Source organism: Nuphar pumila, chromosome 12 (genome assembly GCF_984573655.1).
Source record: "Nuphar pumila chromosome 12, dmNupPumi1.hap1.1, whole genome shotgun sequence".
Taxonomy (NCBI): domain Eukaryota; kingdom Viridiplantae; phylum Streptophyta; class Magnoliopsida; order Nymphaeales; family Nymphaeaceae; genus Nuphar; species Nuphar pumila.
Window position 1 is genome coordinate 1168423 of NC_143260.1, and position 13951 is coordinate 1182373.

The window sequence follows — 13951 nt, forward strand, 5'->3', positions numbered from 1 at the left end:
GTTGTCTCATGAAAAAAATAGGCACCATGTAAGTGTCACCTAGCAAAATCAGGCAACATCTAAGTTGTCGCTTGAAAAAATCAAACATGTAAGTTATTGCCTAGAAACTTCAGGCGCCTACATTTTCAGGCGGTAAAAGGGCAAAAGTGTCAAAGTAAACACTACATTGGCTATGTTTGTTATATTTTCTAGTTTGCCGTCAGTAATGTTATTTTCTAGTTTGACCATGCTAAACACATTCATAAGGGTTCAAAACAACATCCTATTATGAGTTTCAACTAGAGGGTTACTTACCTAGGGTACCAAATACTCTCTCTCTCTCTCTCTCTCTCTCTCTATATATATATATATATATATATATATATATATATATATATATATATATATATAACCCGGGGGTTGGCGATCTCGCACTTGCGAAGCATGTGGCTAAGAGTCTTATCGTTCTTCAGAGATCAAATTGGAGATGCAGAAAATTATGATCAGTGGTTGCAATGGGCGATTGCACCAAATGGTGCGTTCCACACCCACAAAGTGTATAAATCGTTGCTCCCCCCGGGGGAAGATTGATTCCCTGAGTGTGCGTTATGGGGTAGCGGCTCTTCTCCAAGATCTCGGGTCTTGGCTTGGTTAATTTTGCATGATAGGGTTCAGACTCACAGTTATTTAAAGAAGTTGGCCTTTCAGTTTCCAAGTTGGTGTGTGCTTTGTCAAGCTGCTGAAGAAACTACTTTTCATTTATTCTGGTCATGCCCAATCTTTGTGTCCCTATTTAATAGGACATGGAGATCTTTGAACGTAATTGTCAAAGAGGAGTCTTTTGCGCTTGATCTGCTTCTGGGCCCTATTGAAATTAGACGATGCAAGCGGTGGAGACTGACATGAAAGACATGGTTGCTTAATACTTGGTGATTTGTTTGGATGGCACGCAATGATGCTACTTTCCGTCAAATTCCGATCATCCTTAATAATCTTGTCCATAAAATCCTGGTTGATGTATATGCGATTCTACGTATTTATCTTAGAGACCTCTCTTTCCGTCTGAACAATGTTTACTCATCGGTGGTTTCTTCTAATCCAGCGGATCCTGGTTGAGCTTGGCTTTGTTGTTTGTTGCTAGCTGTCTGTAGTTTCTTTTTTCTTTAGCTTTTGTTTTCTATATTATTCGGTTCATGGGTTCAACATTTTGTTGATCTTCATGAGTGGTAATGTTGATCTTCTTTTGGCTCTCTCTCTCTCTCTCTCTCTCTCTCTCTCTCTATATATATATATATATATATATATATATATATATGAGAAGGGGATGGTCTACTCCTTGTCCTCTCCTTCAAAATCTGTATATTAGATATGTTTTTTTTGGCAAATCTGACTGGAGTTGTGAACTTTATGATTGAAAATATATGATTAGACTCTTGGATCAATTTTTTTATATGTAGGTAAGATTTTATTACATAGAAAATTTCAAAATTTTCAGAACGTTGATTATTGGATCCTTGTAAAATCCTATCTGCGAAAAAAAAAAGTTTGGTCAAAGAGTTTATTCATATGTTTTCAATCATGAATATCACATACATATGGCCAGATTTTGCCAAAAAGCATAATTAACATACAAATTTTGAAGGGTAAGATAGGGGTGGACCATCCCATTCTCTCTCTCTCTCTCTCTCTCTCTCTCTCTCTATATATATATATATATATATATATATATATATATATATATATATATAGAGAGAGAGAGAGAGAGAGAGAGAGAGAGCGGCAATTCTCCTAAAGGTGTAATATATTGCTCGTGTTTATATGAGATAATCAGGGATAGATAGGGAATATCATTAAGTACATTTACGTACGACTGGAGAACCAGAGTAATCTTGTCAATATAACATTCCTAATAGGTACAAGTATCCTATAAGGCCAGACAATTGTGGAGTTTCCGGCATCCATTCTCACCGTCATGTTTGCTTGCATGTTTATCTAAACAGACTGCATAAAACGGGATAATTAATGTATTCAACATCTAACGCGACATCCTATTTTATCCCACTTTTCTAGATAGCAACTAACTGAGCGCACCCTTAATTTTGATTGCCGCAAATTTAAAAAGTGTTTCGAGAATATCCGAGGAGTATATTGGTATTTAGAAAAAATAAAAATATGAAAACATGTAGATATAAGTTTTTTTTAGTTTTGCATGGTTAACTTCATGATATATAATAGTCCAATAGTTCAGAGATACCAAGATTTTTTAGGTTTTGTAGGTTTTAAAATATTGCGATAAGTCCATGATATTGTCAATACATCGCCAATATCTGTAATTATGTTACATCTAATGTCAAAGTATTGGTATCAGGATTTTTATGAGAAGAAAAATCTCGTGATAAATTAATTATATAAAAAAAATGCTACTATCAACATAAGAGTAACTCTATACTTGTGAACTTTCGTGTGCACCTATAACTTCAGGAACTACAAGAAACCTCTGGATTAGCGACGACCTGAATTCGTCGCTAATCCGACGCTAATTCGTCGCTAAACTGTTTAGCGACGGATTAGCGTCGGAAAACTTTCATCGCAAATTTTTCGACGCTAATTCGTGCCAGAACTTATCCGCCGCTAAGTCCGTCGCTAATTTGCGACGAATTGGCGACGAATATGATCCATCGCGAGTCCTTCGCTATTTTAAATTAGCGATGGATAATATCCGTCGCTAATCCGTCGTTAAATTTTTAAAAAAAAATAAAAAAAAAAATTGCTCGCTGCCGCGTTCTCCGGCAAGGAGCAATTTTTTTTTCATAAAACCGACGCGTTTCGGCAGGCTGCGACTTCGCGTGGATCCGGGGGAAGCTCCTCTTCAAGTTCCAGGTCTGCCACGAGAAACAACCGAAGAGCTTCACGGCAGTGGCGCGTTCCGGGGGGAGCTCCTCTCTTCAAGTTCCAGGTCTGCCACGAGAACCAGCCGAAGAGCTTCACGGCGGGGGCACTTAGCTTCAGTTGAGACTCTGCGCGGATCTTCGTGAGCTGCAGGGGGAGGAGCAACGAGTACGGCATCTTCGCAACTCCGGCAGGCTCTTCGCGACTTCGCGCGGATCTTCGCGACTCCGGCAGGCTCTTCGCGACTTCGCGCGGATCTTCGCGACTCCGGCAGGCTCCAGTGGCTCCCCAACAGCAGCCACCTCTTCGTCGCCACTCTCTTCGACTCCGGCAGGCTGCAGTGGCTCCCCAACGCCTCCTCTTCGTCGCCCCCTTGACGTCTCGGCTCCGACGAAGCCACGTCGGCTCCATCTGCGACTTCTCGTGGGGATCGACTCTTTGTGTGTGTGTCGTCAGCGGAGCTTCGGGGATGGTTTAAATTGAACGGGGGGAACAAAGGGCGGGAAATTTTTGAACGGAGGGAGGGAAAATTTTGCGCTTCAGGTGGGACGAAAATTAGCGACGGAATTAGCGAGGGAATTTTTCCGTCCCTAATCCGTCGCTAGCGACGGATTAGGGACGAAAAAAATCCCTCGTTAATTTTGTCGCTAATTAGCATTTTTTGTAGTGTTTTGGTGACGAAAAAATGTTTTCGCTAATCCCTCGCTAATTAGCGACGGAGATATTTCCGTCGCTAATTTTGCAAATATTTCAAACACTAGCGACAAATAGTTTTCGCTCGCTAATTGGCGACGGAAAAAATCCGTCGCAAATTTCCGTCCCTAAGTAGCATTTTTCTTGTAGTGAGGTTCTTAAAAAAAAAAACTAACCAAACAGGTAATCTACATGCTTGGTTTTATAGGAATTGACTCTTGAATAATATAATTATGACACGTGCACACTATTTTTTAATGCTTGAAAATCAATGAACCAACATTTCATAAGTATTGAAGCCTCAAAAATTCTTTTTTTTTTTGGGGTAAAAAAAACTTGTATATGATACAAGTGTTAGTTCCTAGCAGAAGGGCCATGCCGAACAGATCTGCTAAAACTCATAAAAAATACTCTGTCCACACAAAACTTCACATATATGTGATTCACTCGGTTCAATTTCCCATCAACATAAAACAACAATGAAAACTGTGAAAATATCATGTTTATTGTTTCCTAAATATATCGTTGAAAATTAAAGAACTTCAGAATATCATCAATATTTGCGATGACGGTTACATCCAATCCAGCTTACTTCGCACCATGATCAGAATAACGATACTAGGCCTGGATCTGGTTTGGCTTTCACTTACAAGGTTCAGATGCGTTTGTCAATGGGCTTTGGATCTCGGGTCGATCCACATCCAAAACTATCTGCCAACCTTATTTGTTATCATTAAAATACAATAATCTTCAACACAAATTTTCACAAGCATGCACCATGCGCTAGGTGAGCTTCAGGTGATCTTGGTAGGTTCCCTGGTGATGACTTGCCCATACACAAGAAGCTAGCAATTCCCTTCATTTATTTATTTTTAATTAATACTGGACAAAATGGATGGAGATAGTCTCTATTCTAGTGTAGTGGGAAAGCATTTAAATTCCGGGATCCATGAATGAAAACTCTCAATTGCCTTCATGAAAATCTCCAGAGACTAGAAACTATCTTTTGCTTGATATTTCAAAAATAGGACCATGTTTTCTGAAGACATTTCATGCTCCTTCTTTTGTAAAATAGGGAATAATTCTGATTAACTCAGTGTTTAAATTAAATTACTAAACTTCCCCTACTAGTAGCACAAGCTAAAGACATTTTTTCAATAGAAGTTTAAACAAGATATTTAATAACCATTTTAACTTTCGAATTAACTTCAGGTCTATATTTGATAATTTTTGTAAAAGTAAAGGACTTAAATCATCTTTGTCATAAGGGTACAGGCCTGTTTTTGGCATTTGAGGCAAAATATGGTTTTTAATGAAAATCTCCCTTTTTTTTTGTCTTATCATTTGGTTGGGGAATCCAATCTACTCAGAAAGAGAAGAAATTCATTTCTTCATATGCACGCAAGCTTTTATTGGAACATTGAATGAGAGCTCCTCGAAATTTAATGAAGTGAAAAATGACATGTTTATTGAATTATTTCTCATCTAGTTGCCCCTTGATAGCCACCTCGAAAAGCAATATTGATAGCTGTATACATATTTATTTCCCAGTGGTCACACACACACACACACATGCGGGAATGCAAGATTGACAAGTAGCTGGATAATGACAGAGCTAGTGCTCCAGTTTTACGCACACATGGAAGCTCATCTACTCGATAACTTGAATTACAAGGGAAATTGGGTCGAATCAAGGATCAAAAAGTCGTTTTCTTGGAACCTTACTTTGATAGAGTGGAAGTGCTGTAGGTCTCATCTGATTCATGGCTGTTTGTTCTCGCAACAAATTAACATCAAAACTGCAGCCATCCCAAAGTGACAAGTCTTGTAAGGGTAACGTTGATGTCATTTTGCATCTGCGTTTACCTCGCAATCCCACTCTCAAGAACGGATCACATCTGACATCTGATGGGATGTCAGATGGGATCCATCCTACATTCAATCCAAGCCGATCAACCACCTGTTAGGATTATTCCACATTATCGTCTGGAAGTGGACAGATCCAAATACATCAATTGGATCGGCCCTATCCTATGACATACCATCTCTTAAAATAAAAAAGCAACATATGTCAGAGGATCGGACCCTTTTTTGCCCAGTCTCCCCTCACCTGAGGAAGGCACACTTTGAGTTTGCCGTTGCAACTGACTGCCCTCCATCTCTAGGTTGCAGACTGTCAGCTGTAGGGCCCAACAGAAGATGGAGGGCAGATCAAGTGCAGCGGCACAATAAAATGTGCAATGTGATTGTACCGGATCTGCCATCTCACCTGAGGGCTATGAATTTCATCTTTACAACAACCTGCATACTTAAGAAAAAAATTCCAATTCACCTCCTAGCAAGCAACAGTCGCCTAGGTGTGAAAATGGTATGGATTAGTTGGAGAACATAACCCCTGTTCAATTAGCTAGCTAATCATACTTTTGATTGCCTAGATGACCAAGGTCCAAATAAGCATCCGAATCCAATGTAAAACCAAACTGGATTAGACCGCCATGTTTGAATTCCGTGGACCTCTAGGATAGATCCGTGGACATGCAAATCATGGCATGGGACCTCTAGGATGGAAACACGATTTGCCAATGTTTGGTATTGAGAGATCGAGTTGCCAAAAACATCCAATCGGAAAAAGTGTTGAAATGTGGTGTTGAGACTAATGCATTGTTTCATCAAGCCACTCCATTGCTGCCAAACACCAGGAGAGTAGGACGAATTGGCGGAAACCACAATGCAACCTCCGATTCAAGGCCCCCGAAACATGTCTTAATGTTGAAATGCCTTGGTCCAGATCCGCCTGGGTTATTCCGTCCCGTAGGAAGCGAACCATCATTTTCCCGAGCAAGCCCACAGGAACGGGAGGTCCGTGCCCGACGAAAGCGGGGGGAGTGTGGACCCCATGGACATTTGATGTTGGGCAGAACGGACAGGTGTGCAGACCACGTCGGCCTGTCTGTCATCTTAAATGTCCCTGGGGCCCACAATTAACTCTTTTTGGGCCCCGCCTGTTTAAAATCTCAATCGAGCAGAATCAGCAGATGACGTGCGACGACGATTTTACCACTTCTGAAGATGGAGGTTCTGATGCCATTTCGGTGGGCCCCATTCGAAAAAGAAGAAAAAAAACTGATATAGCTCTAGTCGTGTTACTGTCAAGCCTGACGTCTGAGGTCAATGCTTCCCTAGACTACGTTTTGCAGGCGGCACTCATGCTGCTGGCTCTTGAGATCATCCTTCACCAAGACACCTTTGATGACATCAGGGTCTTCTGTTTTATGTAGTTTTCATAGGGAATTGTCGAGCTTAGCATCTCTTTCCCTCCCTTTGCCCATAAAACAAAAATTCAACCATCACGGTGAAAACTTCCCATGCTAGCATAAGGGAGACCCAGTTTTTCCAAACACCATTTTCATCGTTCGTAAATCTATTCATACCTCCCTTCACATGAATTAACTTTCACATGAAGGCTGAGCTGGCAGGAGTTTTTAGAAAAAAAACTCATCCCTTCCATGAGAAGGAAACCATCTAAAGCCTCAGAAAGTGTCCACCATGACTAAAGTTCTAGTGAAAAGATGGTCCCCGGTAGAAACTACAATCTCACATTTAGTGGAAACCTGTTTTTTTATTTTTTTTCAAGCGGTAGTTATTAAAGCCAGAGAACAGATGGGAAGCAAGGGAAAATCCCGTGGGGTAAAAGACGTATAATAAAACCTACATCGACAACCAAGAACAGCAAACCGGAATCCTCAAGCAATGAATGCGGCCATCAAAACTCCTAGGCTTAACTTTTCCACATTGAAGCAGCTACATCTTCTAGACGTGACCAGACGCTGAATGAAACTTAATAAAGCTTAGATGTGATAACAAAAAAGCCGCAGGGAAAAAAGATCACCTGGGGATTCTTGTAATTATGTACCGTCCTTTCTCTAAGTCGTATATAGTCTTCACTTGTGGTTTCTGCCATTTTGATACGTAAAATGCAAAAATAACCGCCAAAAACAATATTACAAACAATGTGAAGAAGGTAAGAGAATCATTGCCCACGGTCCAAATCGGGGTTCCAGGTCCAGGTTCAGCTTCTATGGCTGTTTGGTGGATGAACGCTCCCAGTGTCCAGTCAAGAGGTACACTTTCTGCCTGATTTGCAAACCCAATCCTGTATTAAAACATCATTAGCGATTAAAAACCTTCAATTCAAAAGGGGAGAATGATATAATACGAGACAAACAGGATGCAACATGAAAAATGGAAATCACAAATGTGCTCTAGTCGCTCCTTAAGGGGGGCGTTTGATTGCTTATCCAAGCTTGGACAGAATACACTGTCCTTGTCCAGCACAGACAAGGATAGACATGTTCTTGTTCAGGACACTGTCTCAACACCCCTTTTTTTCATAGTGACCAGGTGTCCTTTGAAAGAGAACAAAAAACAGCATCCCGCAGCAGATGCGGAATAGCATGCCCACGCACCCTGTGTTTGACTGCACCAGTGTCCCGCAGGACACACAATCGAACGCCCCCTAATTAGGCCAAGAGTCTCGAACAACTGCTTCAAAAGGAACAAACACACACCTCTTGGCATCCATGGGAATTCCAAGGCCATTGTGCAACAATGCGACAATATATGCTGATGAGAAGCAAAACTTTAACAGATCCTCTTCATCGATGCCAGAATGTTCATTCTTCAGTTTACTCCAATCTTCTTCACAGTAGAGCTGTCCAGCAGCCTTCAACTCTGACAGTGATGCTCTTGGAACAAGCCCAAAAAACTATCAAAATAGACAAAAGCCACAAAGAATAAGAATTCAAGTGCTAAAATCTATTGAATGAGAAATCAGAAGGAAACCCCATCTATAAAATCAAAAAGCGAGAAAGAACCTTTGAAGTGAAGAAGAAGTCCTGTGCGGAAAAATATTTGCCTTGAAACTCAGGAATGGAGATGGGACTTGTTCTGCAAGGTGGCTTCATGCATTTATCTGAGCAACATATAGGAAACATGGTTAACAATTTCAGAACCTCTACCCAGTAACATACTAATTTTCCTGAGTGTGTACAAAATTCAGGTGTTTTTATAGCATAAGACAAGAATTTCAAGGAAGTGCACCTCTCAAACAAACAATGATAAATCATCTAAGAATTTTTGCAAATCCCATACAACCTATACATGTGGATGCTTTGCTCCATGCATTCATTTTGCCATATGACCGGAGTTTAACTCAGGCATCAGAAAAGCAATGACACTAAAGATGTGGTCAAACATGTGTTGGACATAGACATGCCCCTTTTGTGACTTCCATCCAATTTCTTCAGTGATCTTTAGTCGTAATTTTGTTGGTAGTTGTTTTTCCTATTTGTTTGCCAATGGCATGCCTTTATTAGTTAATTATCATGAGCAATGTCGGGGCAGTTAATAATTGAACAATAGAAATTTGGTCTTTTTTTTTTTGTCAAAACCTTAACACTGATACATGATTTAATACTTCACTACATAATAATTTAAATTACCAAGTATATGCATAGGTCCCTTTGTGAAAGCATGTAGTATGTATATTAGTTTGTGTCAATAGACCATAGCATAAGGGCATTTTTGTCATCTTAATTATTCACAAGGGTGTTTGTCTTTTATGAGCCCTTGAATGTCTTGCATAAGAGCATTTTGGCCCATCACATAAAGTTGCATCATAACAAGGGTCAACTCATATAATGGGGGTGTATTATATTATATTGGCCCTAATACTAATGACGAGAGAATGCTCCATTCAAACTCCCTTTCTTGCATTTGAAAAGGGAGATTTACAGCATCAACTAGCACTTTTGGGTTCAGGCGGTAAACCAAAGCTGACATCATCCATCACCCAAATGACTGTAGGGATCATTTTTCAATACAAGGTGATTTACATCCACTAATATGCTATTTGAGATTAATTTAAAGGCAAATAGCAGGTTTTTTGGAGTAATAACGAGTTAGATGTGAATTTTCCAAAAAAATTGCTTCAATTTGGGTTTTTTGACCAAATTTGATATTTGAAGACTATTGTCTCAATTTGTGGGATTTAATGCATGACTTGGTTCCTTTAGACTTTTTTGCTAAAGAAACATAACTATTTGGTTGTTGGGCTGTTTGAGGAGCATTCTTTAAGTTTGGACAAGTTTTATGAGGGATATAACCTAGCAGCAGCCCAGTTTCAGGGCTCAGAGTTTGACTGAAGTGGTTCTGCTGGTATTTGGGTGATATTAGTGTTCTGCACATGTTTCGGGGATTTGTTAGAAACTACAGTGAAGGTAGACATTGGAGGCTTCAGTGTTGGAATATTTTGAAGTGAGAATACAGACCAGGGAGATTCTATTCAGTCGATCTAGTTAAACTTGATGAGACAAACTATACTTCTAGGGCTGAATTCAGGGAAAGAATGATTGAAGATCAAGGTCTTGTAGCTACTTTGATGGCTCTAAAAAATAGAGAAATGGATTATGATAACCAGATTAAAGAATAGAGGATGAAGAATGTGAAGTTGATCCGGTTAAACTTGATGTGAAAAACTATTTTTTTCAGGCTGAATTCATGAAATGCATGATTGAAGTGGATTTTGATAACCAAATTAAAGGGTAGAGGATGAAGAATCGAAGTTCAAGTCATTGCTACTTGGTTCAGTGGAATAAGGGTCTTGCGATCAATCCTGAAAAAGTTTAAGTGACGGATGCTTGGCATTTTTTTGCACAAATATATCAAGAAGCAAATTGGGCAAGAAAATATGAATTAATTTAAGATCTCAGAGCTCTTAGGCAAGATAATAAGACCAGTTAAAACTTCTACATGAAGATGCAACAGTTATGAGATGCTCTTGCATTAATGAAGTCACATGAAAGTGCTTAAGTGCAAAGAATGCAAGACATGTATGGAGGCAAAGAATATAGGAAAGGTGAATCACATGTTATTGAGTTCTTTATGCTCTGCATCCAAAGTTTCATAATGTGATCAGTGTGATGCTTTATAAAGCTACATTCTGTACTCTCAGGCAAGCATGAGCAGAGCACACAGTTGAGGAGAGTAGGAAACTAAGAGTAAATCTTTTGGCACTTGATCTATGAAGGATATTGCTCAAGTGATTACTAGGCATTTTACAGGTTTTAAACTTGTGCAGCTTGACACTTCACAAACTGACTTTAGTGGAGTGAGATGTACCTATTGCAGGGAACTCGAACATGTGAAGTACAGTCCAAGTTTAAAGAAAAAATCTGAAACTTCTGTTGTCTTTGGGTCTATTGAAAAAGCTAATTCATGTGAAAATTTATGAAGACATGTTAGTGTGTTTTGGCCACAATCAATTGTTAAAATGTAATCTATATATATCTACATATACATATACATATATATCATATATATATACCCTATAAGGGTAAAATAGTCTTTTCCTTTTTCATGCATATTCTTTTTTGAATATGCTCTTTTTCTTTTTTCTTTTTCTTATTTTTGTTCTTTTTATTTTTTTGTCTTTAGCCATTGAGGGGCCCACATCATATAGACGTTGGGCCAGGCCCCTCCAACGGTCAATAATATGACCCTTAGAGGGGCTCCAACGTCTACATGTGGAGCCCCTCTATGGGCTCTATGGTGTATAAATAGGGGTCTCACCCCCTTTGTAATTCTTAAGCTTTTTATAAAGCTCTCACTCTTATTCAATAAAAGTTCATTTTATTTTTTATGCCTTTGTGCATTTGTATCCTTTTGTGAGGGTTGCCTTTGTGTACAGTCTTTTTAAAAACATTTTCACATGGTATCAGAGCTTGGTCTCTAGAAGAATAGCTTGTGTATTGTGTCATCACGGTGCTCGCCTCAAAAATCGTGCCCTTCATTCTTATATTTTGGCCCCGAAATCTATTGCAATCTACTTCTAGTGAGACACACTACATCAAGTAAGCTTAAAGAAGACCCGTTGTGATAAGTGTTCTATTTTTTGAAGACTCTTTTGTCTCTCATAAAAGCTCCTCAATGGCAGAAAAAGACTCCCACTTTTTCCTTAGTTTCAAACTCAATGGGTCAAACTATCATATTTGGGCCGGCAATATGGAGGCTCACATCAAGGGTAAGGGACTTTGGAGGTACATCCAAGGTACGATTCCGGAACCCGAACAAAAAATCACTATAGTTAAAAAAAGGAAAATAAAAGTACTTGATAGAGAAGAAAGAGCAAAAGCATTTGAAAAATATAACAAAAAGCATGAAAAATGGGAGATGAAAAATTACAAAATTCTCTCATGGATTTTTTCTTCAGTTGAAACTAGAATCAATGCAAATATTTTGAAATTTAAAAAAACACCTCAAGTTTAGGAATATCTTGAGAGGATGTATACCTCGAGAGATCTATCCCACAAGTATTATCTTCAAAAAAAGGCGTTGACACTTCAACAAGGCGAATTGACTATTAGAGAATATTTCGCCAAATTGTCATTTATTTGGAATGAGCTTGATATGCTTGAACCAAAATGAAGTGGAGAAGCCATTGAGCTTCGACACAAACAATTGAAAGATCGGTTTTTTAACTTTTTGAATGGGCTTAGACCCGAATTCGAGCAAATAAGATCTTCCCTTTTATCTTCTTTCACTTATCCGCCTCTTAAAGATGTTCTTACTAAGCTAAGTGGAGAAGAAACTCGATTGAGAATGAGTAAAATCAATCCAAGTGTTCTTGCTATGCCTCCAAACAATAATGAGAATGAAGGAGCTTATGCCGTTTACTGCTATTCAAATATCTCTCAATCTCATTCATCATAGCAAGACCAAGCACATTGAGATTGATTAGCATTTTATCAGGCAGAAGATTAAAGAAAAAGAGATTGAGCCTCATTATATTAGAACAGAAGACCAAGTGGTTGATTTGTTTACTAAAGGACTCACAAAGTGCCGCTTTTGGTTCCTAAAGAGCAAGTTGTCCATGATCCAAAATCATGCACAACTTGAGGGAGACTATTAAACAGTGCATTGTTTTGTATTTAAGTTTGGATCCGGATCCGGATCCAAACTACTTGTATGTACCATGTCCACAACATAATGGCATACTTGTAAATACCCTCAACTTGTATTAGGGCTTTTGCCTATATATTAATGAAAGAGGTCACGATTTCTCTTTATGAAAATTGTGACTCATTGCAGCCTCTTTCTCTCTTTCTTCTCTTAAATCTCTTGTTTGCAGATTCTAGAGAAAGCTAATAACTCGTTGGATCTTTGATGTATCTTAGGCATCACTAGACCAAATATCTCTCATGTTGTGCATATTGTGCATGTTGTGCATGTTGTGCATGTTGCGAGTCAATTTCAGCATACCCCTACATCAGTTGATATGAGTGTCATTCTTCGAATTATAAGATATATAAAGGGATCCATAAATAAAAGAGTATTTTTATCTTCATCTTCTGAATTAAATTTAATTGCTTATTCTGATTGGGGAGATGATCCAAACAACCGTCACTCCACCACTGGTTTTTGTGTCTTCTTAGGTGAATCGTTAATTTCTTAGAGATGCAAGAAACAACAGAAGGTGTCTCTATCATCTAGTGAGGCTGAGTACCGAGCCATGACAACTTCAACCATGAAAATTGTTTAGATTCGAAGGTTGCTGGAAGATATGGGGGTTCGTGTTCAAGGACCTAGGAAACTGTGTTGTGACAACAAGAGTGCAATATATATTGCCAAGAATCATACATTTCATGAACGCACGAAGCATATCGAGATGTACTGCCACTTTGTTAGAGAAGAATATCTGAAGAAAGTCATTCATCTACCTTATGTAACATCAGAATATCAACTGCCTGACTTCTTTACTAAGGCGTTTTGTTCTCCTATATTCAATTTTCTTCTTGGCAAACTTTTGGTCATTACACCGTAAGTTTGAGGGAGATGTTAAAATGTAAATGTAATCTATATATATCTACATATATATATAGAGAGAGATACATATACATATATATCCTATATATATGTCTATGTATATATATATATAGATATATATTTTTTGTAATACCCTTTAAAGGTAAAATAGTCTTTTTCTTTTTCACGCATATTCTGTTTTGAATATGCTCTTTTTCTTTTTTCTTTTTGTATTTTTTTTCTTATTTTTTTTTCTTTTTGTTTTTTTGTCTGTAGCTATTGAGGGGCCCACATCATATAGACGTTGGGCCCCTCTAACGGTCAATAATATGACCATTGGAGGGGCTCCAACGTCTATATGTGGAGCCCCTCTATGGGCTCTATGGTGTATAAATAGGGGTCTCACCCCTTTTGTAATTCTTAAGCTTTTTGTAAAGCTCTTACTCTTATTCAATAAAAGTTCACTTTATTTTTTATGCCTTTGTGCATTTGTATCCTTTTGTGAGGGTTCATCTTGTGCCTTTGTGCA

At 38.6% G+C, this 13951-nt stretch overlaps 1 protein-coding gene across 1 annotated transcript in view; it reads right to left on the reverse strand.

The window, feature by feature from the left end:
- Positions 1-7416: 7416 nt before the first annotated feature.
- Positions 7417-13951, reverse strand: part of LOC149819586 (putative apyrase 6) — a 55239-nt gene continuing 48704 nt past the window's right edge. The window contains exons 6-8 of the mRNA XM_089983929.1: positions 8436-8533; positions 8130-8326; positions 7417-7714 (exon numbers count right to left, since the gene is read on the reverse strand). Coding sequence (XP_089840055.1) covers positions 7447-7714; positions 8130-8326; positions 8436-8533 — 563 coding nt within the window. The 3' untranslated portion in view covers positions 7417-7446. The remainder of the gene's footprint in view (positions 7715-8129; positions 8327-8435; positions 8534-13951) is intronic.